The following is a 26,927-nucleotide window of genomic DNA, read 5'->3' on the forward strand; positions in this document are numbered from 1 at the left end:
ACCATTCCCCAATCTGCCAATCCTTTATTGATCCCCAAATCCCACAATCCACAGCTCCACAAGGCCAAGGGTGGTTCACATGCCAAAACAAATTCTTTAAAAGTTCAGCAGATATTGAATCATCACCATTTTGATCTTTTTATTCCAGTAATATTTATGAATATTTACATGTATACAAAAAATTGAAAACACACACACACACACACACACACACACACATACACACATGCACGGAGATTAGGGCATGACAAAAGTGGTGGTGGGAAGCAGGTGTGACCTGTAAATTACAAGATCCCGGAAAACATGTAGAAAACAGTTCCCAAAGGCTTTGCACATGGATTTCTAGTGAGAACTCGACTGGGTTTTCAATAGCATCCCTAGACCTGACTTCAAGCCAAGGTCTGGGATCCCAGCACCACCTCTCAGGACCCTTGTGTAGAAGTTCTCACGGGTTTCCCCGAGATTTGGATGGCATAAAAGGACAGACACCAACAAGAGCTTACTATCGTGGCTTTCCTGACAGTATCCCACCCTGGGTCCACAGGGTGCACTTCTATCTTGGGTGTACTTTCCTATTTTACTTAGCACAAGCTCATTCTTCAGAGCTAGTTTCTCCCTCACTGTTCACTTTTACTCTTTCAGACAAACTCTGCCACTGCCTTTTGTACCTTTCATTCATTTCTTTGTTCCAGATGAGAGAACCTGGAATCCAACGCCAGAGAGGCGAGCAACCCAGAACCCAGCAACATTTAACTGGCGAGACACTTTTATGATGAGCTACTCAATAATAAAAACAGATTAAATTCATCAGAATAATTACTAAGTGGGGAGCTGACGGGAAGGGAACTGGGAATGTGATAAAAGAACAAACCAGATGGACAGCCAGATGAGTGAGAGAACAGCCAGGAACTGAAAAGTTTGATGGGCTCACCTGGTTTCATATAAGTTCCCAAAATAAAGGAAAACATTAAACAAGATTCCATTTTGCATGAACCACATTGACTCTTTTTTTACACTGACACATTTTTAAAAAATTGTCATAGCTAATACTGATAAAGCGTGGTAGCAAGTGGGCACTCTCATATATTTCTGGTAAGAGTGCAAATAAATATAACTTTTTAAAAAGAAGAATAATGTGCTAAAATGTATCAAAAAGCTTAAAAATGTATATATACACACCTGGACTCTGCAATCACATATCTAACTATTAAATAAAAAAAAATTCTATTAAAAGTGCTTATAACATGGTGATTTAAGATAAGGATTGATTAGGAACAAGCATCAAACAACAAAAGATTAGCTAAGTGATGACTGTATGGCCAGCAATGGACACAACAGCTTTTAAAAACAGATGTAAAGAGACAAATAACAACATGAGAAAGTAGGAAATGGAACTCTACAAAGAGTGACTTTAGTTTGGAAAAATAACTGTGTGCATCAGTATAGACACATAAACAAGGACACATTCACAACCAGGAAGACAGACACCAAAATACTAATGGAAGTGACTTGGGGGAGTTAGAGTTAGGAATTTTAGCTGACTGTTTTTTCTTTTTTAGTAATTTGTCTTCATGGCCTTTATTCAGGCCTCTTTATAAACACACTTTTTTAGGGTTAATTTTTGCCAACTTAAGTTTGCAGTCCATAATGCTTCCATTCATCACAAGGATTGGTGCATATCTGTAACATATCTTAATTCTTTTTATGCCCCCTTTCCTTCCTCTCCCTTCCGTTTTACCTAATATTTTACTGTGTTTGTCAAATTAATTTTAGAAACAAAGACGAAATCATTTAGTATTTAAGGGGAAAATTACCAAAGGGAGGAGAAATAGTACTGCTCTTCCCTAAGGCATGTGCTAGGTAATCAGCTAGTAATCCACTAACCACACTTGTGATGCAGCTGAATGATTTATCGGTATTAGCTGACACATTTGAATGTTTGTGGTCTTCTCAAGGCACAGAGCTTGAACCAAAGGAATGACTTCCCTGTTGGAGGTGTTGACAGGTCCACATGGAAGGAGCTTTAACATGATAAAGGCAGACATTTGGGTTGCCAGGGACCTTCTTCCATCTCTTGCCCTTCTTTCTAACCTGAAGTCCTAACCCGTCATGAGCGTGCTCCGATGATCTGTAAATGCAATGACCCTGCGCCTGCTTCTCAGCTTCCTTTCATCCATGGTGAGCACCGTGACCCACAGCAGCTGGGTGTCTCTGGGTCCCCTCCTCAACCTTGGGCCTTGTTAGTTAAATCATTACATGGCTATTGCCTTCTCCCGCTATGTCTGTTTGTCTATAGAAACTAGAGCCAAAGGAGAGATCAGCAACCAGAGCACAGCCTTGGCTGGGGCGTGCTCAGACTTCCCTGCTGGGCACAGCTGCCAAGATGACAGAGGTGATAACAGGGGCTGGGAGGGGAGGCGGGACAGGGAGTGGGGCAGGGTGAAGGGAGGAGAGAAGAGAGAACAGAGGCTCTGCAATCTGCTTAAAATGACTGAGAACCCTGGAAACTGGGCAGAAAATTAGAAGATGTCACTAGTTTGTGGTGCACTGCTGAAATATTTGGGGGCTCAGGTTTGTCAGAAGGGTGGGATCTGTGTGCAGGATGAACGCCCTTGCTATTGCAGCAGGCTTTCTCTATGGTACGTGGTTCTTTTCTTGTTTCCTCTATACTTTGGGATACACAGTAAGGGCCTGTAAGTGGCACAGGCCAATGCCCAACACTGCCCATCTCCTGCTAAAGCAAAGATCTCAGGCAAAATGTCACCAACTGCTCTTCTTTTGTCTCTCCATTTATCCTGCTCATAAATATCCAAAAGAGAGTAGATTGGGAGTACCATTGTTAGCTGTTGCACTGGGCTCAGTTTCCTCAAGAAACACTTTAGAAAGATGGTCTTGTTGTCTGCCCTCTGCAAGGCTTAAACACTCCCTGGATATTACTCAAGTCCCAACAATAGTTTATCAAGAATTTTCCTTCCAGCACTCATCAAGCACCAGCTACCTTAGAGAAAGGGACAAAAAGAGAAGAAAAAAGGGCGTGGGGAAAGCAAGGGTTCTCTAACTTTCCCAGGGTCACATCTAGGCAGGAATTGCTGAGGGAGAGTGAACAAGTTAAATGGGAGGTGGGTCACCTGTAGGACCCATACTCTCTCCTCCTTTCCATGCAATGTACATCACATTCTATTCAATCAAGATATGAGAAACACAGAGAAAAATGAAAAGCAAAATTAATGATAGATAATAGGAAATAGGAAGATTTAGTGTTCTCAAAAGGGGAAGTATCAAGAGAGCAAGGGAGAAGCCAGGCACCATGGTGCATGCCTGTAACTCCAGATACTCCAGAGGCTGAGGCAGGAGAATCACTGCGAGTTCAAGGTCAGCCTGGACTACAAAGTGAGCTCAAGGCCAGCCTGAACCATACTGTGAAACCCTGCCTCAGAAACAGACCAATGGTGTGTGTGTGTGTGTGTGTGTGTGTGACAAAGAGATAAAGGATAAAAAAAAAGAATGAAGATATTATGTACATGTATCAACTTTACACAGGAATGTAAACATTATGCACTACAAAAATGTACTAATATACTACAAAAATTTTTAAATGTATTTTAGAATGTCTTATATGTGCTCAGCACTGCGTGCAATTCAAGTATGACATGCCTCAGTAACCAGCCACTTCTTAACATTTTCCTTTTAAAACTCCCTGCACAATTCTGATTTTAATAAACTCAGATAACACTAACTATGTGAAATTATCTTATTTCCGTTCTTAGACCTTCTCCCATTAAGGAAGCAAGTTCCTTAGCACAGGGAAGTTGTGAGGTGTACTCTGCATCACTGGTATCTGGAAAAGAACCCTGCTACACAGAAGACATTCCACAAATATTTGTTGCCAGGGCAGAAAGAAAGGGATAGCAATGTCCCCTGCAGCAGGAAGTCTATTTTCACACTGCAGTCAGCAATTCAGCGAGAGAAGGTGTGTACAGCACATAGGATTTAAAGAGCAGAGCAGAAGCAGTGAAGACAGAGTGGAAGAAAAGTGCTGGTCTCCCAAAGTAAACACATGCTCTAGCGATGAGACTGGCAGTGATGCTCTGATTCTGGGGATACTGTGTGAGCCACAGAGGGTACCAGCCTGCCTAGCCACGTAAGGAAGGGTCTGGCTTGCCCAGCACTTCAGAACTATAGTTTCACCAGTTCCTGTGCCATGAAGCCTACCCAGGGCACAGCCAGATTTGCTAAGTCTCATGCTGAGACACAGCACCTGGACCCAAAAAATGTTTTGGCCTGAATCAGCACTTCATTTCTTCAAATGATCACTGATTGGCTGCTTGAGCCAACTCCAATTCCTCCTCTCAAACGGGAAACCTCACCGAATTTCTTGCTGTGAGCTTTTCCTCTAAGTATACCCTACTATGGTCTAAAACTCAAATAATTGTAGAATCTTATTTAATTTGAACATGCAAAGAAAATAAAAAGGCTTTTAATTTGTCACAATGAATATAAGAAACCATTCTCTACATTATAGTCACTTCTCCATAATATGTAAAAGTATATTTCATTTTTCTTTAAATCAGATATTAACAATATACCAGTCTGTTTAAAGTAGATAAAGTATATATTCAGTTTAATGTAGATAACACTGTATTATTCCCCATTTTATTGTTGGGGAAGTTGAGGGTCAGAGAGGCCAAATGACTGCCTGAAGCCTCATAGCAGTAAGTGGTAGAATTACTCAAAATAATCCCACCCCTTACAACCCTGTAAAATGTTCAGTTTCAGTATTTAAGACCACAATGCATTCAGATATGAAATAAGTGCCAAGATGTTTGTTGTGTCTGTTTTGCTTTGCTTGTTGGTGTTTTTTGTCTCTGTAAACAATAGCTAACCTGACTTGATATAAGCTTGTAATACACAGAATCTTTCTTTATATCCTCAGGACCTAGAGCAGTGGTCAAAAGGAATGAACAGGGGCTTGATAGAAAGCAACAGCGACCAAGGATGATGGAAAGCAGAAATCCAGGTCTCTCAGTGGATAATGAAAGGCTTATGAGGTACTGGGGATGATATCCTGAATGAGGTATGTGAACTCATCCTTATGGCAATGCTGTGTGGCAGATACTACTGTCTCTGTTTACCCACATGCAACTCAGACACAATTAAAGAATAGCTGGGTGAAAGAGCCAGTATTAGACTCTAGGTGGTTTCTCTCCAGAGCCTAAACACTTACCCACTGCTGCATGCTTGTCAACCCCAACAGAATGCAGGCAGCACTGGTGACACGGTCAGCCAGCCCCATTCTTAGAGCCTTCAGGAATAATTTGTCTTAAGTAGATGAATCAAACATTGATACACATGTAAAAGTCTACTCTTTGTCTGTTCAAATTCTACAGCCTTAAGAACTACTCTAAGCTAATCCTATATAAGACAAGTTATTGGTCTTTGAACTTTTCTTCTTACCATCTTTTATGTTTAAAATTGATGAGCATGCTTCTGTGGTTTTGCCAGGAGTTGACTGAAAAGAGGGACAAGACCAGCAAGGAAGAATATTCTCAGGTCCTGGACAGATCAGTTTGGATCTAGATTTAGATTTAATCATAGAGTTTCTGACATGAGGCAATGGAGCTGCTCCTCTGAGAGGAGGAATGATATTCAAGAGCCATACAGGCAAAGTACAGACCTTGTAGTATGGTGGGGATGGGAGGACCAAGGAGCATTCATACACGAATGGATCCTGACCATCAGGGTACAGGTGATTGAGAGAGGGGTTTTTAATTCCTGAAAATGGGTCAGAATAAGTCAGCATCAGTGACAAAAGTAGAAACTCAGTCCAGGCACCTGGGGTTCATGGAATCATTACAAGTAGGATACAGTGGGCAAGAGAGGCTGTGAAACCAGATCTAGATGGTGGCAGAAACAGTCTGGTCAGGAAGGCAGACACTCAAGCGCCAAGACTATGATGCTAGGTCTAGGTACTGCTAGGGGGACTACTCTTTGGTCCGACCTGCTACAGAGAAGTGACCTACATACTGCATGTTTCCAATTTATCTTGATATGAACACAGTAGTCTGACCCTTTAATATAAAGGGATAAAATCATTGGGCACCTAATTAGACAAGATGATGAAACAGGCTGGTTTGAGGTGTATAAGGTGGTCTATAGAGAATCAGTATAGCTAGTTTAACCAAGTCCAAGGTACAACAATAATGCTGATGAACATGTTTCTATGCAGGAGAACGTGCGTACCACCGAAGTCCAGGGGAAAGAGAAGCCAGGAAGGGTCCCTCAGGGTGAGACTATGGTAGGGATCTGTGTGCTCTTTTAAACCTTGACTGACCTGCTCACTCATTGTTGTTGAAGAGCCATGTTTATGTGCTAATGGCTCCGTTCCATATTTTTTGCCCTATCCTGTATTTAACATAGTGAGCACAAATATTAATCAGGTGATTGCTGTTCATTAGTTTCCTCAGGACAGTGAGTGTTTTCTTGGGGTTTTGATGGGTCAATAAAGTAGAGAATTATTCCATTATAGCATAAATGGCCCTCCTAAAAGAAATCAATCCTGAAAACTCTGTTGTTATTATAAAATAGCTGACTTCTTTTTGAAAGTTTAGCATGGACTGGACAAACACCTAATGATTAACTGATGTCAGTGGCAAAAAGTCAACAAAAATGGCACAAGCAGAAATGCTACAAAAAAAGAGTCAACATTGGAAAAGCTTATTTGCAAAAATGAATTGGGCAATTTTAGTATCAAGTAGGTATATGGAAATTGATTTTAAAAATCTAGCTTTAATTCTTAAAATTACTTTCTCTCTTTTCCCTTTTCTTTCTCTCCTCTTACTGTTTTTTCTCCTTATTTTATGCATAAAAATGCAACCAGCCTGAACTAAAGCAAATTGGTTTAATTCCCTAGAGGGAGAATGAACAAATTTTCCCAGCAACTTTCTACTAGAGGCGTTTGTATGTGTGTATGTGGATGGAATGCAAAGCAGGCAGCTACGTAAACCAGTAACAAAATGAAACACTACCCGTTTCAAAACGCCTAAAAATAGCATTAGCATCACCAATTAAAACACTGGGTGGGAGAGATAGGAAAAGAACCAAAGCGGGGAGGGGGAAGAAAAACAAAGTAAATATATGTGGTGTGTGTTTATTGTAGGAGGTAGAGGTGTTACAGAGTGAGAAGCACAATCTAGGGGGAATTAACTTACTTTTAAAGGCAAATCTGTCACCCGAGTGTTAGCAGGAGGTCTCTTTGATGGGAGAAAAGAAAGGAGTATAGAATACATCCTATAATTTCATCAAATTGAAATTTCAGCACTTACCTAAATTGCCCAGTCATTAACACATGTAGAAGTGTTTATACTTACCCACTTAAAGTAGCTCCAAAATACCAGGTAAACAGAATACAATAAGGTAAATACTGAAGTTTTTTTTTTTTCTTTTATGACTTTGATTTTATGGGAACACTAGTCCTTCAAGGACCACCAACGGATACTACGTTCATTCAGTCATCCACTCATCTTTCGTTTATCCCAATGTTGATCCCTTTGTGCAGCCTTTGACTCCGGAGATGCAGACATTCAGAAAATAGGCTTATGGACCATGAAGAGACCCCAAGCCAAACTCAGATGATACCCTACCTTCCACAGTTCATAACATGGGCTGGTCACAGGACAGGTCCTTTCCTCACACCTCTGTGGGCACAAACAGTCCTCATGTTTTCTTCCCTGATTATTTCTACACATTCCCTGTGCTCTGATGCTGACTGCAAGTCGGGGCAGAGGGAGCTGGAACTGCCCCTGACATGGGACTCGCTTTGGCAGGCCTGCCAGCTGCACGTGTATGAACACCACACACTCCCTCTCATTCATCCCTCACCCTCACGGTGGTTTGCCTGGGAAGGCAACCAAGAACTTGCGAAGAGAGAAGCACTTGTAAGGCATGATCAAAAATATGGTGAATATCTAAATTTTTTTTTAAAAATTATTACAATAAAAAACACTGCAATCTATCCCCCTCATAATGCGACCTTGTGATTTGGCCACCCTTTTCCCACAGTTCTTAGTAATGTGCCTTTTATTGTAATAAGATCTTTAAAATTTAAATATCAACCGCATCTTTCAATCATCTCTTGTACCAGTGGCCCCTTGGCTGGTGACCTTCCAGTTCTCAGTGTGGATCCACCCACACAGCAAACACTACAGCTTCCTAGGGAGAGCCAGGACCCTCCCCTGGTCCAGGCACCTTTACTGGTTCACCTGCCACCCCATAAACCAGGTTTGGGTTCTGGGCACATTTAACTCTCTGTCCTCTTAAAAATAAACCTCTATCTCTGCCCTTTATCTGTGTCTTCTCTCCAGGAATTCTTTATAATTTTCCTTTTACTTACACACACGATTAAAAACTGGTCAAGTATAAACAAATTACACTATGATCAATTTCACCTCCAGAGACTATGACACTATTAACAATTTCAACTAGTCTTAATTACAAAACAAGATAAATAAAAGTAGGCATAAGCATCTACTAAAGGAGTATACAGATAGGTATTAGAGTAACTAAAGGAGATTATAAAATCAGTGTGTATCATCTTTCTCATCCATACCACTTCTCATCCCATCAGGAATCCTCCTCAGTTTTTTCTTGTCTTAGTTTAGTTAGTTGCTATAACAAAATACCTGAGCTTGGGCACCTTATTTCATGGGTTTATTTGGTTCATAATTCACTGGCTGGTACTAACCTAGTCCCACAAGTGCTAGAACTCCAAAAAGAGAGAGAGATTAACCCATTCATGAGGGTGAGGACCCCATGACCTGATAATCTTTCACCAGGCTCAGCTTTTAAAAGTTCCACTCCTGAACACCAACACACAGGGGACTAAATTTGCACCACATTAACTTCCCTCAGGGGCAAGCTGTATTCAGATCATGCCACTTCTGTTTGGAAAACTGGTGGTAGCCACTGATCTCTTGGCAAGGAGGGGGTTAGGAACACTGGCTGGGACCCAGCCAGTGATTACCTGCACACGAGTTGCGATCTTGGTAGAAACCATCCCCACAGGTGGTCACACACTGTCCTTGCTGCATCAGCAGGGGAGGCCGGCAGGACGAGCACTCCAGCCCATTGGTGCAGGTAGAGCACTGTGGCTGGCAGGCTGGCTCCAGGCAAGATCAGAGAAACAGAAAAAAGGATCTCAGATTAGCACACAGACGTCACGCAGGGATCCCTTTCTCGAGGTTCTGGGGTCCCGGAGAATGAAATATTTTAGCAGCCATCTTAGACACAGCACACATTCATGCCAGTGGTTCGGGTGCTTCCCATACAGTAAAGCCTTTCATCCTCACAGCAGTCCAACAGTCTCATTAGTCCCACATTTACAGAGAGGGACGAGTGCAGGAAGGTGGAGGAACCAGGCCACACAACACTGGCCGCTGAGCCTGGCAGTTTGGCTCAGAAGTCTCTGATCTTTTCCTTCCTCTAATAACTCCCAATATCCTTGTCACTCAACCTTTTTTGCAAAATTATCCTTTGATCCTTTTCCTCTACCCTATGGCTGAGATATAAATAATTCAAAAAGACAAAAAGTTTATAAATCAGGAGAGAAAGTAAGAAGAGAATAATTACAAAAATAATAATAAAAGTTGCTAAGCCTTAGTGAGCCTTGCCTATATCCTAGACACCATGCTAGGTATTTAAAAGGTATTTATATACTTGTCTCTACAACAATCTTTGGAGGAAAGTACTAGGGTCATCTCCTCTTTACAAATAAGAATACTGAGAGAATGGAGATGTTGAATATTCACAGCCAGGGGATAAACCTGTACATCCTAAATGGAAAACCAACCTCACAGATCAGAGACAGGAGGAAGCAAAACCTGACCCCAAGCCTGCCACACTCTCCCAGGTAAGATCTTCTCCACAGTGGACAAGCATTCTGCAATGCATGTGAACCCATTCTTGGTGCCCTGGCAACTCCTAAGAGATAAGCTCTATTAACATCCATCTGTGTGATTTGGAGAAAGTCAGTTCATTTCTCTTGCCCATAGGATCTCTACAGGCAAAACTGGAAAGTTCTAGTTAAATGATCCAGAAAGTCTCGGTCACTTCTAAATTTCTATCTGGATTAACCTAGTGTTTTAGTAAATGATTTCAAGCATCCTGATAATATTACTAGATAATATTACAGGAAAGTCTGTAAAAATGAAACAAATCCAGCCACCACTACCTAGCAAACATTTCTGTATCATCTATCTCCCAGTAAGCACTGAGATACCTGTAGAATGTTAAAAGAAACAGACCAGCAGGTACAGAGGCCAAGGGACCTATGCGTGATATTATTATGTGCTAGTGGTTTTGAGACACTGTGCATTCCCTGCATTCATGACCACCTCCTCGAGCTTCAGCTTGTTAGTAACAATCTTTGAAGAGCCTCTCTGTCTACGCTCCCATACCACCTCCAGGCTGCCCACGAGAGCCATACCTAAACAGAGACTGCCAGCTTGGTAAAATGCCAGGCCACAGCTGTGCACGCACCGTCCATTCTCCAGCAACTTTGTGGGATCCTGGCAGAGGTCACAGTGGTTTGGAGAATGAGAACAGGTCAAGCAGTCTGGGTGGCAATGAACTAAAATCAAGGACAAAGAAAAGAACTCAGGAGTTTTCATATCCTTCAGAGAAATAGTACACAGGCTATACACATTAGACAGAATCTGAAGATGCTAAAAAAAGATCCAGCCTCATTAATGCTTCTTCTGTGAAATGACCTCAGAAACAGGAATGACCATGGAAAACTATGTGATCTCTATGGAATCAATAATTTATGATATCTTAGAAAGTCTTCTGAAGCTTTGAACATAAAAAATTCAGACATAAAACTTACAATATTTTTTAAAAATTATTACTTTTCAAAAATACAGTTTTCTCTTTTTTTTAGAATGTTTAATCTCAATCTCAGTAATTAGGATTATCACTGACCTCAGCAATAACTCTCAGCAAAGGACTGTTTTCAGGTTTTGAATTTGTCAAAGGCCTGATTTCAGATACACAGTATACAACAATATGTTAAATATTTGTTCTGAAAAGCTCAGATAACCACTTTGATGAAAGTAACATAATTAAACCATAAAGTATTTTTCTTATCCCTCAGTAAACTCGCCCAGAAAATACCAGATTAGCCAAGACAAGGAAGTTCGGCAAGAGCACCTGCAGAGGTGAAAAATGGCGGCCCATGGACGCTAAGATTAATTATGCACTATGAATGGAAAAACTCACTTCGCCAAGAGAGACTCAGCACACAGGCAAATTACTGCCCAGCCAGAGCAATGTCAATGCTTGCCAACAATTACTTACTGGAACTAGTTCAACCCCAGGTGATTTGAAAGCAAAAATGCAGAACAAGAAGATAAAATTTTCTTTTGGAAAAAAATTAATGAGTCTTTAAACTTTAAAACCCCATTTGAGAAATCCAAAAGGAACCAACAACTCAACTTTAAAAAAGGAGAGAGGGGGAGAGAGAGAGAGAGGAAGAGAGAGAGAGAGAAATGTTCACATCACCTTTGTGGACCTAGCACAAATTTGCTTTTACAACTTTTCAAACACTATGTTACTTGATTTTCACAGTAATTTTGCAAGACAGATAAGGCATATTTTACCAACTATAAACTAAGCTTTAGAAAAGGTCAATGTCTTGCCCCAGGTCACACACTCATAACTGGTTGAATTTGGTACATACATGGGTAAAGATTAAGAATAATTATTCACTAGAAAAATTAAGAAACAAAATCTCTACAATTGGCTGACAAAGAATAAGAGGGGCATAAGAAAACCTCGCTGAATCTTTTGCCAATAAAACCATCTCATGGGGCACAGACCTACCTGAAGTGCAATGTGGACAGCACTGTCCCCTCTCCACCAGGGCCAGGGTGGACACTGGACACGGTGTGCAAGAGGGCTCATAGCAAGTGACCTGAGCACTCTGGCATTCACACACCTTGCAAGGGCCATCTTCCCACTTCTCTCCCTCCTGCATGAAACAGGAAGGAGTGATATTGTTATCAGGGTCGGGGGAATCAGAGAACCATCTACAGGGAACAACTTATACTTTCCATGAACAGAAAGTGAAGGCACCTCCTCAGCATCCTTTTCAACCCAACTCTGAGATGGAACCATGGAGGAGGAGTCCTAAATTTAAAAGGGCAGGATATCTACCTCTTTGCATCAGTAGAATGATTTCAACTTCAAAAAGTACCCTAGGGCTACTAGAAAATATATGAAGTATTTAAAATGTTTCTCAACCTTATTTCTCTTTTGTGCATACAAACACCAGGTGGATTACAATGTACCTGGTGATTAGCAAGTACATTAAATACAGTCTGTAATAGCAGCGGAAAGCTTGGTTAATACCCTGTATTTCCTTACAGTTAACTACAGGAAGAGTAACAGGCAAGGCCTTGTATTCTTAAAATTAAAGCTTTGCAAGCTATTGTGGGGTGTATGTGTGCCATGAGCTTTCCCTTCTAAAATACTTCTTTCAGCCAAGCAGTTACGGTAATAAACAGGACAGAGAAGTGCAACTCCTGTCTCCTCAGAGTTCCACTCCCCCTAGAGAATGAAAAGACACAAAGGTCCTATGAGAATATATTGGGGTGGCCAGGGAGAGGAAACAGAAGAAAACACAAGAGAAGGAATTAAAGAAATTCGGATGAAATGCTTACTAAGCCAACTGATGTTAACATTCCAAACTGTTAATGTGATAGTACTTAACAAAATAAATGGGAAATCTCAGAAAACTAGATAAATTTTAAAAAAGAAGAAATGATCTTATTTCATTTCAAGGAAGCAGCCTGGGTTCCTGATCCTTGATTCCTTAACACTGAAAATAAGCTTGTTTGTGTAATAAAACTTGCTTGTGATTTCCATTTAAAAGCAGTCCCACAAGGCCACACTGCAAACTGCTTAGAAGGACCCCACACACAGTACTGTTTGGGGAACAAACACTGTACAACCCCAAGAAGTCCTTTCTGTTAACGTTTATATTACGTGCAATTTCACTCATGATCACAATGAGTTTTCCAGGCCAGTGAAAAATCGGGGGAAGAAAATCATAAGAAAGGGAAAAGATGAACACTGGAACTCCTCAGTAGAGAAATATGATCACTATCAGTTGATGAAAAATAAGCTAAAGAAAGGACCAAGTTCAATGGATCAAAGTCGTAGTTATAAGGATTTTTAATTCGTGACAACAGTGCCAGTAAAAGTGGCTGTTAAAAATACTAAGGCACTAATTTTCTCTATGGTGGTTCATGTAGATCATTAGATGAAACAACTTTATAATAATCCATGTAAAAGTTAAAAACCCATACTTACTGGAATATGTTTAATTTCACTCACATTTGAGGATATCTAGGGACAAAAAGAAAGGTATTTATTATCCTACTAGAACACCATTAGTCTGATTTATTTATTGTTTTCATTAGGAGCTCTCTGTTTCCCCCTAAGTAGCATGCAACTTCACTCACTTGTTATGAATAGATATAAAATATTTCACAAAATAAATCAAAAACAAGAAAAACAAATCGATATGAGGCGACTACAATATAGGAAGTATTTCTGAGTTCTTATTCTCATCTTGTGCTTGAGCATTTGGCTTAATTTCTCCTTCATATAAAGGTCTTCATGTTCAAGGAGCTGAAATGCTCAAGGGCAGATTCTTGAATTTATGGGACAGAATTACAGAGATTTGTACTTTCTGACATCCAAGGGTTTTCTTTATTTCTACTGGGTTTAATGAGACTCCAAACGTGGGTGGGAAAATTGGTAACAATACAAATACAAATTCTACATGTATAGGGACAACACTTAATCTCCTAAATTCTTGAAAAATGAGGACGATTAAATATACTAAGATACGCATATGATAGAGATATACTAGGAAATGAGTAATAAGAACAGCATAATAATAATGATACCAATGTTTTTAGCTTTCTTTTAACTTGCCAGGCACCATTTTAGGTGCTGACATGTATTTCAATAGCCTATGAGTTAAGTGCTATTGTTACCTAAGTTTACAGTGAGAATCCAGATCTTACCAAAGATCATGGCTAAAAACATGCGTTAATGCTGGGATTGACCCTGGAGTCTGTGCCGCTGACCTTACACAGTACCACCTCGTGGGACACACACTGGCCATTTGGCAGATGTGATTTACACAAATGGAGTCCCCAGCTGAAGTTTTTAACACTAATTCCTGTAATCTTATTTGTGCTGGTCAATGAAACAGCTGTATTTATGATTAACTGGCATATTTTGAAGAACATGATGAATCTATCAACATACCAAAACCCCTTGTGGAAAATATGGTCTACAAAAATAGGGCAAATTTGAAGAGACTAAGATAAAGTATTTTTTTTGTTGGTGTCATACGATAAGCAAATGCAGAAAACATGGAAAAAACAAACAAACAAACCAAATAAAAACTTCAGCAAATGGAGTTTCACTCCACATCCAATTCATCAAATTCCTGTCACATGTATCTGCAAAACAGAGATTGTTCCCTTTTTACGACCTTCAGCACGTCTACCCTAAACCAGGCCAACATCCCAACTATTGTAGATAGTTACCTATGACAACCATCAGTTTTCTTATGGGACCACCTACTCCTGTCTTGGACCTGTGCAGCTGCCAGAGGAATCAGTCCTAGGTAAGACCATCACCTTTCTCAGCCCCAAGCCCAAGGTAGCTCCCATCTGCCTCAGGGTAAAACAGCGTGGTTTCCAACCCATTCCTAACCCTCATGTCCAGGTACTTCTTCTCCTTTATTCACTTTGCTCCAGCCATAGTCACTTGCTTGCTATTTCTTGAACATACCAAGTATGCTTCTGCCCCAGTGCCTTTCCATGTGCTGAGCCCTTCCCCAGATATCCATGTCCCACTTCTTCGCTTCTATCAGGTTTTGCTCAGATTTCTCTGCCTGAGAGGACTTCCCCTTATGTAAAAGAGAACTGTCCCCCACTTAAGCCAAGTTATTTAAACTGCTTTATTCTTTCAGGCACTACTCATCTGCCCTTATAAGAGCACATGTGTGTATGTGCACATGTATTATCTATGTCCCCACTAAAAATCATGCCACACCTGAAAGAAGTCACACTTTCACGACAGATTGTGTGTTCACTTCTGCATGCCTAGGGCCAAGGAAGTAGTAGGTACACACACATTAGTATTTGTTGAACAAATGAATGAACAAAAGAAATTAGAGAGCCAGGGATTTAGTTCAGCAGCACAAGCACCTGCCTGGCAAGTGTGAGGTTGTGAGTTCAATGCCCAGTACAAAAAAAAAAAAAAAAAAAAAAAAGAAAGAAAGAAAGAAAGAAAAGGAAAGGAAAGGAAAGGAAAGGAAAGGAAAGGAAAGGAAAGGAAAGAAAAAGCAGAGAAAGAAATCAGAAAGTTTGAATTATTAATGTTTAATAGTCTCTAGTTATTAACTTGATACTCACGAATTCTGCCTTTCTCTCATAAACACAGTATCTGTTTCTTGAAATGCATTCAGGACAGCATTTTCCATCTAGGTGAATTAACTCTTCTCCCTGTAGAAATAAGAGTGGTAGTACACACATCAAATACAGCTCCAGGGACCAGCGCTGAACTGGGAAGAACTGAGTTCCTGGCAGGGCGAGAAATCCTAGTACACTCTTTGCTCTGCCTACTGCTTAACTTTGTCACCCATGCTGTGTCCCTGTAGAGAGTCCAGTCAGTATACATGTGTTCTGTTCTTCTATGTTCTGTGTCTTTGCTGTCCCAGGGGCCTGTGCACTCTGATCAGCCCATGACTGCCTACCCATGGCCAGGAGCTCACATGAATTGAGAAGGGCAACCAAGGTTAATGTCACCATCTTGGAAAGATGAGTTTCGGGAAACAATCACATCCTCTAGAATACATAGGCTTGTGGCTTTGATTTCATTATTAGGGGAATTTGCAACCACCAATTCAACTCTACAGAGAATACTTCAGGATATTCTAAAAAAGAAAAATACCAAGATTCCAGAAACAGTGGCAGAGAGACCACAATGAATGGAGCAGAAAGCGAAATGAAGAAGACAAACTGACAACTAACGACAGAAAAAGTGCTCAACAGAAATGAGGCAGAGAAGGTTGGACGGTAGAAACAGCTATTTTTGGAGAAAACAAGACATCATAATAGCTAGTGCTGATTTGGTATCATCTTGTTTTGAAGTCCCATCAAACCTGTATTCTTCTGTCTTCCATCGGTCTTAACAGGTTGTATCTTATTTTTATTATATGTGATAATATAAACAAAAACTTTTATAGACAAGGAGATTATACAGAAACCATTGTTCATTTTCTGATAGTTGGTTCTAAATACTTTGTAATACTGTCATACTCTTGAATGGTTTTACATTGTCTTGATATGTTTGGTGCTACAGTATACAAAGTTATACTCAAAGAAGGAAAGAGACACTATGGTAGCTACTTTTATGTCAGGATATATTGTGGGGAAACACTATTTTGCCTAAATGGTTATGTTTTGACCTGCGCTTTTTTGTTGTTATGCCCTCTTTTATCTCAATCTCCTTTTTTTAATTATTTACTTTTTTATTTTTATCTTTTTAATTAAGGGAAAAATAAAAAATAGCAGGATATATTATAGCAACCCACTTTGATTTCCTATTAACTTGATTTGAAACCCTGTATTGCCCTCACCATCTTGTTTTGACTGATTTTCCCCTATTCTGCTTTACTTGATAGTACCAAGTTCAAAAGTATAGGCAAGAACTGTGAAGACAGTATGATTCATTATGACGCCCATTCTGGTTGATTCTTATCTTCTTTTAAAGTCCTGTAATGTCTCCAATGTTTTGGTTTTATTCTTTACTGTTTTGTTCAATTTTATTATAACTGATGATATAGGCAATTCTTTTTAAGATAGCAAGAGGCATTATGGTAACCATTGTTGATCACCTAGTATTTTGTTTTATATTATCTATTATGTCCACCCTTTTGATTTGACTGACTCAGTTCTGTTATGTCACATTTGGTCTTACCCTCTTCATAAAAAAGTAATAAGAACTGTGGGAGTAATAAAACCCAAAATGTGTAATTGTCATTGTACAAAAGAAAGCAAAAGAAAGTGCTCTAAAGGATATAACTGCATGTATATTTAAGTGTATAAGATAGATAACCATATTACTAAGTTTTATTGGGTCATTGAACAGAACTGTTTGCAGTCTCACTGTTTGAAAGTCCACTTTATATGCTTTAATTTTATAACTTGAACAACTATTTCTAAGATGACAATATGTAATCTATTAACTAGTAATTTCCTACTGTTTATTTTTTCTGAAATTCTGTATAACTTGTACCCTTTCAGTTTTTTTTATTTTTCTCCTTAAATAAAATTTAAAAAAATCAGTGTGTAAATCAAACCAAAATTTTTCCTTGAATATAAAAGTCTAATGCATCCCTTTGTGCATAGATAGAGGCATAAATTAAAAGTAGTAGACTACTTTTTATTCTGAAACTCTATTGGGCAAAACACATCTATTAAAAAAAGTATGAAGAAGAAAAGAAAACCATACGTGGAGGATTAATGTTTAACTTATAAAGTCTTATTAATTTAATATCCTTATTATAAAATTATTTTTTACAAAACAATAAATGTTTATTGTTAAACATTTTTAAATTCTGAATTATGTTACTTAGAAAATGTAATTCCACTCTAATCTTACCTTCCTGGGAATCCACTGTTAAAAATGCAAATTCTGTTTACAATTCTTTACATGTGTGCACTAATGTCTAACACTTACATGCTAAAGAGTACTCTGAAAATACTTTTCAGTTTCCAATGACACTTCTACTTTTTAACTAATCATGTTTTCTAAAAATATTTAATAGCTGATTTGAAGTCTATTCTATGTTTAAAAGTGCAGAAGTTGGGCCAAGGATTTAGCTCAGCAGCACCTGTGCCCGCCTGGCAAGTGTGAAGTCATGTGTTTGATCCTTGGTACCAAAAAAAAAAAAAAAAGGACAGAAGTCTTATTAAATGAAAGCTGGATCATGTACAATGACTTCGGCAGAATCACAATGACATTTTATATTTTAAAATACTGCACTAAAGACAAATATGATATAAAATCCCTGGTTGTCTTTTGTAGTATTAAAGATATATTCTACTTTTCTTAACTCTTCAAACTTTTCTGAATGACTTAATATTACTTTAATGATGGAAAATGTAATCAAAAATATAGGAATTATTATAACTTTTTACAGTGCCTAAAAAGTTATTTCAAAAGGAAAGGACTAGTATAGATTACTGTCTATCAAAATTTCATGACAATCAGAGGCTGACACAGAGCAGCCGTGGCCACAGGGATCAGGCATATTTACATATAAATTGTTTTGCAGAAATGTGAAGAATCAGTTGGTAGTGAAGGCATCCCTCAGAAACAGATTAAAATTTTCTTTCAAGGCATATGAAAGGGTTTATATGCATGTAATCTAAGTTGTTTAAAACAATATTTGGAAACAAGACAGAGTACGTGTACTTCTATTAAAAACAAAACACACAAGAGATTCTTGAGTGTCTGCTACAACACACAGATAAGAGGTGCTGCAAGCCTCCGCACAAGCTGAGCTCCATTCCTGAAGAGCACAGATTCCCTTTTGGTAAGATAGGATGTTCTAAGCGGATTTGCTACTTATAACAGAAGCCCAGATGCCCCCAACCACGTAAGTTCTCTGAGGTACAGAGGTTGCTCAAATACATTTGATTTTTCCTTTAAAGGAAAACAGCTTTTTGAAGCAAAATTCATTCTTTTGAAGAAAATTCCCCTCCATAAGCCAGATCAAATGTGCTACTCCTCTACTGAATCATAGCTACATCCATTAGACTGAGATAGGAGATTAGGGTGTGGCAAAACTGGCTGGGTAACTAGGTGTGACCTGTTAATTTCAATATACCTGAACACACGCACAGAACAGTTCCCAAAGTCCCACATGTGGACTTTTTGCAAGAACTTGACTAAGTCTGCAACAGGACACCTCAGACCTCACCACAGCTGGAGGCCTAGGATCCCAGCACCACCTCTCAGAAGTAGAAGCAGAAGTTCTCATGGGTTTCCTTGAGATTTGGATGACAAAAAGGACACACAGACACCACGAAGTTTGCTACAGAGACTTTCCTAATGATAACCTGCCCTGAGTCCTCCTGGATATACTTTTATTTTCCTTTTTCCTCTTTTACTCTGCTCAAGCTCATTTTGCAAGGCCAATTTCTCCCTCACTCCTCTTTCTCATATACTCTGAAGGAACTTCCCTACTGCACTAGGGACGGGAAACACTCCTCACATTTCTGCATGCCTGCTCCCTTCTATGAGTTTTGCTATAAGCCGTGTTCCCACCACCATATTATGCTTCAGATGTGAATGCTAGGTTCTTAAAAAAAAAAAAAATAACTTGACTTTTTCATTTGAATTTGTTCAAAGACATTCTAAAACATGGAAAAGTAGGGTCCACCATATTGTGTCATCCTACCGTTGATTTATTTGTACTGCAATATCTCAGGATCTCTTTGAATATATTGAAGACAAGAATCATGCCATTTGCTCCTTTGTTGCCAAAGAAATTCATGTGTTGATTTCAGTGCTATTCAGGACACAGCTGTTGATAATCAATGTGATGATGAAGTCAATGGCAATGCTGTGAATTGCCTCCTGTAGAAGTTTACTCCGCTAAATGTATTTTGCAGATGTGCCTAATACTTAATGCACCCTTGATAGCCAAGGTTGGAAGTCATATGACTTTGACATTTTACACAAAGGAATACAGGACGGTGAAATTGAATAAAAACACCAACAGTGCACTCTCACTGCTCCTTGGCAGGCATCGTTCCCCTGGGGAGCTCCTAATGCATTTAAATCAGATTTCCTTGGTTCCACAGTGTATTTGTTTACACATCGGACCTCCTCCAAAGCCTGGGAATTCTTGACTTTAGAATGAATCTTACTCATTTTTTGTATCACAAGCAATATAAGCTGACTAGAAGTCAAGAAGTTAGAACCCCTAGGTTTTGCTTGAAGGAGGGGATGGTAGGGAGGTACTGGGGATTGAACCCCTAGCCTCTCACATGCTAGACAAGCACTCTGTCGCAGCCAGGCTGTAATAAGGTCATTCACCAGAGCTAGTTACACAAGTGTGATACATCAAGAAGGCTACGAGATATTTTTTGTAAGATTTGATTTTAGTTAAAATTTTACTTTGGGTAGATTTTCCAGTTTAGAACCTATTACCTTGAAAAAAGAAAGAAAAGAAAACAAAAGAAAAGAAAAAAGAGACAGAGGGATGGAGGTAATCAGGAAGAAAGCAATTTAGTTGATTAACGATGTGGAGAAAAGATGGTATGGGATGGGACAGACAAAGATGTGACAGTGTTAGAAACAGAGTCACCAGAGGGGCACTAAGGTTCTCTCCACTTATACTGTTGCTTCCCCTCTCCCCCAAGACAGAGGAAAGGACTTGGTTGATGCCACCCCAGTCAGTTGTCACCATGGACATAAGATCACACCGGGGACAATGGTTAAATCATCTTTTATGAATGAGACTCTGTTCAGATCTGACTGAAAATAGGTGGTTAAAGAACCCACTGTATCAGATCACCCCTCTCCTTTTTCATAAATCTTGATGAAAATAAGTCAGCGTCCCAAGAGCCAAGTCTCAGCCAGGGAGAGGAAGCACAGAGTTCCCTAGGTTTCTTTTCATCCCTATCTAACCACTCTGACTTCCCTAAAATAAAGAATAAGAAATGAAGAGGGATCTAGGGGTGCAGGAGGTAAATTTCTAAGCAAGACCCTGTTTATCTAAACATTTCAGTTCTACCAAGACCCAGATGTCAGAAAGACAGTGAAAAATGGCCCCAGGAATGACCCACTCATTTGGAAGGCTGCTCCTCCTCCAGCTCCGTGCCAGGAGCCATGGAGAAGTCAGGGAGAGGAACTGGAAAGAAAAACGCCTTCACAACACCCCATGTTTCAGAGCTTTCAAGTTTTCTTTCTACCCAATTTCACAGCCCCGAAGGAAACTGGAAGGGCGGATGGGAGTGGCCAGGGAAACCGAGACAACTTTAAAAAGGAATTTGTTTTGCTAAGGGTCAAAATTAGAGTTCAAAGAAAAAATTAAAAGCAATTTTACTAAAATATACATCTACAGTTCAAACAGAGGCTGCTTTGTTGGAAGCTTCTAGAAATTCTACAGACAGCAAAAGTCAACAGAGGTCAATAGAGGTAATTGTTTACAAGGTCTCCCTAGCTTTCTCTTGAAAACAGAGTGAGCTGGGCAGGCCACCAGCACTGAGGTCCAGCTGCACTGACTGATAGACTGATGTGCCATATCATGCCCTTCCCTTTCATGCCTCTGCTTCAAGGCTTCCAATCTGACCAGATGCACCGAGGGCTAAAAGCTCCAAGAGACTGTTTCGAGCTAATCTGAAACAATGACATTCACTTGGTGTCACAGAATCTTTGAGTTAAAAGGCCCTTTGAAATGTGAGCGGTGAATACGGCTGTCCCCTCTGCTGCCAAGAAGTGAGGAGCACACAGGGCCCTGCCTATGCCATTGGAAGAAGCTGCTCCAGGCTGAATGCACAACTCTTTTGCTCCTTACCTGGGCACACTCCACCTTGGCACACTCCGCAGGCTGACAGGTCACTTGGCCACGGTGACACATGCAGAACTCACAGGGTGAGCCCTTCCACATGTCATGCTGGTAGTGCACAATCCCATTAGATGAGCAGCTTCCAGCAGGGGACACACATTCCTCACAGCACTGCATGGGGCGTCGAACCCTGCTCTGACCCTGAGAAGTAGAGAATGGCAGACAGGATAGCCCTAAAGACACAGTGACAACACTCGACATAAATAGTAGTCTCTTTTTTTTTTAAAGTACAGGGGATTGAACTCACAACCCTGTGCTCACAAGGCAGGCGATGATGCTGCTCAGCTAAATCCCCATCCCTGACAAAATACACAGATGTATGCACCACCACCAGGTTCTGGACCCAAGGGCAGCAAGTCCCTTTCCTCTTGAGCCTCCTGTGCAGGTAGCAGAGCTTACCCATCCCTGTGGAACATTCTGCATAGTGTATAATGTTTGATCTCCTTCAAGGACACACAGGATTAAGAACTGCATTTCTCAAATGCCTCTAAATCAAGCTTAGAAAACCAAGCTACATGTTCAGTACCTTCTGGCATCTCAGGGGAGGACAGGCCTGCTTATGACATCTGATCTTTCCCCGGTTGCATGAGCACGTGGTACAGGAGTCTTGGTGCCACTGTTCACCATGCTGAGGAAAGAAAGAGGGGGAGAGAGAGAAAGAGAGAGAGAGAGAGACAGAGAGAGAGGAGGAGAAAGAAAGAAAGAAAGAAAGAAAGAAAGGAAGGAAGGAAGGAAGAAAGAAAGAAAGAAAGAAAGCGAAAGAAAGAAAGAAAGAAAGGGAGGGATATTAGAGGTCTTGCACATAAAATAGAAACTGAGGACATCCAAATTTTATTACATTTTTTTAAATGAAGCCACACTGAATGTACTCCTAAGAAACAGACCATTTAGGCAGAAATGGTCTCTAAGACAAAAATGTCAGTAAATGTCCAAGGGAGCTTTGAATGACTTTTTATTCAGCTGTATTCATTTCCCTCTGTGTCACACACTCAGAGGCTTGAGCATCCCAGGGGGTGAAAGAGCAGGTGCTGGTGGCTGGCTCCTCTGTGGATGTCCAGGTCTTCTGGCTCCTCTGTGGATGTCCAGGTCTTCTGGCTCCCCTGTGGATGTCCAGGTCTTCTGGCTCCTCTGTGGATGTCCAGGTCTTCTGGCTCCTCTGTGGATGTCCAGGTCCTCTTCTTTGCCAGCTGACCCAGTACTCATGTGCACACCTGCATTTTCTCTGCCTCCCTTGCAGCTACAGCTGTACATGGTCTCAAAGTCACCTGAGTCTATGTCAGGGGAAGTTTGCTCAAGTGGTGGAGATCAAGAAAAGGACTTTCCTCCCACCCCTTTCTCCTACCAGTCTACAGCAATGACTATGTGAAGATGAGTTGTCTGGGGCTAACAAAGGCATCTAGAGGACTTGGGGGGACATTATTGAGACCCTAATTACTAACCCTGGAGCTGCCCTGTCTCTACTTCTTGTTATATAAGACAATAAATGCTATCACTGTAGCCATTTTTAAAGGAGTGTTTCTGTCACTTGTCACCAAAAATATCATAATGAATACAAGTTCTGTTTCTTCCCAGAGAAATCAGTCTAGCACGATCCCATCCAATAAAAACACTGCGCAAGCTGCATTTGTGGCTGCTGTGTCACACAATGTACACTCAGCCATAAAAAAATCTTCTCCTGTTAGATATTTTATATTCAGATTTCAAGTGATCTACCTGGAATTTGACAGATTTCACCCCTAACACTTAGATACAGGTTCTATACTGTACAGAAATCTGTACTGATTTCTATTCCGTCTTCCTTGGCGTGACTGACAAACAAGGATGTTTGGGTTTACTATTTATGTTCTTTACAATATTGTAAGCTTCTTTTGGTGCAGCTGGGCACTGCGAACACAGAAGATTCAGTCACTCGCTCAATTCGTTGAGCTCAGCTGTCTTGGCATGCACTGTAGTTTGGTACAGATGTCTAGACTGCTCTAATAGTGTTTTCAAGCTCACTTCATTCACCGCCATCAGGCTTCCCAAGTGCCTGTCACACCCACCTGCTACTCCCAGGTTTCCTCCCAGTATAAGGCAGGGCAGGCAGCAACACCCCTGGATATCAGTGCATAAGTTCCAACCAAAGAGAGAAACACTCTAGGAGACTCCAATCTCAGTGTAAACTGATGATGCCCAGTGGTAGTGTCTTTCTCCCTCCAAGATGCATGAACAGTGAGCTCACCAAGACTTGTGAACCAGGTTTTGCTTGCCAGCACGTTACTTTACATTTTGTTTCATTTTTGAGACAGGGTCTCACTATGTAGTTCATGCTGGCCTTAAACTCACTACATAGCCCAGGCTGGCCTCAAACTCACTGATCCTCCTCCTGCCTCAGCCTCCCAGGTGCTGAGATCATAGGCATGTGACACCATGCCCAGCTTTATATTTTCCTTCAATTTAATTTTTACAAAGGTTTTGTGTGAGGAAGGGGACATTTAAGTACTGAGGGAGTAGTTCGCAAAGAACATGATGTGAGAGTAAGGAGGGGTTGCAGTTGGAAGGTAGAGGAAGGAGGTGTGAGAAGCTATGATACACACCAGGGTGGGGTGCATCAAAGGTACCTGGTACACGTGGCCAGCTGCAGAACAGGATGGTGGTGAGCACTGTGGGCAACACTTTCCAGGGACTCGGACGACGGCTTCATCCTAATGAAGGAGCAATCAATGGAGACATTCATAAACTCCACACTGCAGGAAAACTTCATTCACAGCCAACTCGAGCACGCCCCTGAAGCATTTAAACCAGGAGTTCTCTCTCAAGAAGCATTAATTAGTCACCTGGGACTCTGATAAGCATTTGCACCGCCAAGATCAGTGTGACCTTTAAAAAGTTTTGCCCATGTCTTAAGTCTTCTCTTCTTCTGAGAACAGACAAAAGCACAAACAATAAAAATAATAAAACCACTTGGTATTTACCAGGGACTGTTCTTAGTGTTTTACATGACACTGAAAAGTAGATGTTTTTATTCCCGCTTCACAAATGAGAACAGGACCAGAGGGGTTGTACAACTTACCCAGGGATATAAAGATTGCCTGGTAATAGCAAATGCAGAGCTTCAAAGCACTAACCAAATCAACACATAAGGACACCCAGATTTTTACCTGGGACCCCTCTAAAACCTGAAAGTAATGGTATCACTTCTTTGATCAGCTACTTCATGATTCTTTTGCATCTTTATATAAATCCATTTATTTATATGTATACATGACAGGGCTTCCCATGCAAAGATTCAAACCTCTAGAAATCTGAGAATAAGCCAGTGCAGAGAAATGAGGAAGAGAAAGACTAAAGGCCCCAGGAGTCTCCTCTCTTTCCACTAACCCCACATGCTTAAGTGTCACCCACTCATCCCTGCCAGAATATGAGACCACTTGACTCTCCCACCCTGAGAGTTCTCTTGCACACAGCAGGCTCCTCTTCAGGCCTGAATCAGCTGCTCACTCTCACTTACCACTAAAGCCTTCTTCAGAGGCAGGAAGGTAGATGAATTAAAAGTAGAGGAAGAAGGGAGATAATACACCAAGTTTCAGTGACTGAGAACTGCTAGATTTTATATAGAAAATACTTCCTGAATCCTAGCTTCATTTTCTTTTATAAGGAGCAGAAACTGATGTTTATTATCATAATCACTCCAGTACTCATTTTGCAAAATCAAGGTAGTGTTATGGTTTGTATCTAGATGTTGCCCCAAAGCCTTATGCAATCATAGGTGGAGCTTTTGGGGGTGGCTAGATCCAGAGAGTGTGATACTGGGGTTAACAATGTGATGCTGGAACTGACTGACGTGATGCTAGGATTAAAGGCACTCCACCTTGGGGAAGTGTAACAGTAAAAAGTATGATCTAAAGGCTCGAACGTCATTAATCAAAACCAAACTAAAAAGAATTTTAAAAACTGGAATATAATCTGAAAGAGCACTATGATATTTCAGGCAAAATATGTGAAAAGATGCACACAGAGACCCAGCTCAACAGTACTATAGCCATGTGAGCCATCAACTGTCCTCTCTGCCGTACATCCCAAGCCCCGTAGGATAGCCAAACATGGTATGCCAGCCATTCATGGCTGCGCTGCTTGTTAACCGACACTAGCCATGGTCATAGGTTTGCGAAAAGCTGGGTAGCTTGTCTGGCTTAGTGTATAAACACCTTGCTCCTGCCTGAAGGTACACCTGGCTTGCTGCTGCCCAAGGCAGGTTCTTGGATGTGAGTCCCCAGTAAATTGTACTTGGTGAGATCCTGGATCTGCCTTTCTCTTTCTCTAGGCTTACAGAATCTTCCACCTTCCACAGAATCAGGTTTCCTAAGGGGGCCTGAGTGTTTCCAAATTAATATTTCTTCTGAAAGATGTTTGAAGAATAAACAGTTTTTAAAAATTCTACGACAATATAACAAGATAAAATCATCTGCATATAACAAAAGACAACAGACACAGACCCAAAGTTCATTCTCTCTTACATTAAACGACAGAACTGAATGGAAAGGAGTCCACAGAGGTGGGATGAGGAGAAGGTATTAGGGTGCCCCAGACGTCAGACCCTTTTAAATTGTCTTTCATGTACGTAGGCAGTAAGAAAATAATTCTAAGACACTTAGAGGCACCGAGAACCTACCAATGAGCTCTTTCTTAAAAAGAAATAATCCAAAAGTAAAGAGAAAACTACTCAGATTAATCAATGTTGGGATGGGAAAACTCTGATATTAAAAAAAGTCTGTGACAATATCAAGAATGACTCTTTTGAGACTGAACACACCATTGAAGGGCATTCACCAAAATGCCTGGGGTGACTGCCCACTTCACAGGTCTCGAGCAAAGGTTGGAAGCAGGCACTGTCCGTGAGAATTTAAAGTCTCCTTCAGGCAATAACTCCTTATCTGACCATAAGGAATTTCTCCTTTACTTATCACCCACTTTTAGATGATGGCTATAACATGCAAACACACTGGCCTATCAAGAGACTGAAATGAAAGACTAAATAAAAGTAATTTTTTCATGGTCTTCTTGAATGGTGGAAATGATCACTTTCTTTCTGCTTTCCAGACTCCTCAATGAACATATTCCTTCTATAATTAAAAAAAAAATCTTATACTAAAAGTCATGAAAATCCTTGAAGTAGTAATTTTTTTTAAGAGCTCAGCCATGGAAAATACATTTTGACTGATGAGCT

General features: G+C 40.5%; 1 protein-coding gene across 2 annotated transcripts in view; it reads right to left on the reverse strand.

Annotated features, from left to right (window-relative positions):
* The window catches only part of Fras1 (Fraser extracellular matrix complex subunit 1), a 404,303-nt gene that overhangs the window by 207,456 nt on the left and 169,920 nt on the right, over positions 1–26,927 (reverse strand). For both annotated transcript variants that reach the window (XM_063247218.1, XM_063247217.1), the window contains 8 exons: positions 24,322–24,405; positions 22,248–22,349; positions 21,671–21,862; positions 15,492–15,581; positions 13,366–13,401; positions 11,875–12,022; positions 10,481–10,624; positions 9,020–9,154 (listed from right to left, as the gene is read on the reverse strand). In XM_063247218.1, coding sequence (XP_063103288.1) covers positions 9,020–9,154; positions 10,481–10,624; positions 11,875–12,022; positions 13,366–13,401; positions 15,492–15,581; positions 21,671–21,862; positions 22,248–22,349; positions 24,322–24,405 — 931 coding nt within the window. The remainder of the gene's footprint in view (positions 1–9,019; positions 9,155–10,480; positions 10,625–11,874; positions 12,023–13,365; positions 13,402–15,491; positions 15,582–21,670; positions 21,863–22,247; positions 22,350–24,321; positions 24,406–26,927) is intronic.

The sequence above is a fragment of the Cavia porcellus genome, unplaced genomic scaffold (assembly GCF_034190915.1).
Source record: "Cavia porcellus strain 051 isolate PalLab524CR breed Dunkin Hartley unplaced genomic scaffold, mCavPor4.1 scaffold_4, whole genome shotgun sequence".
NCBI lineage: Eukaryota > Metazoa > Chordata > Mammalia > Rodentia > Caviidae > Cavia > Cavia porcellus.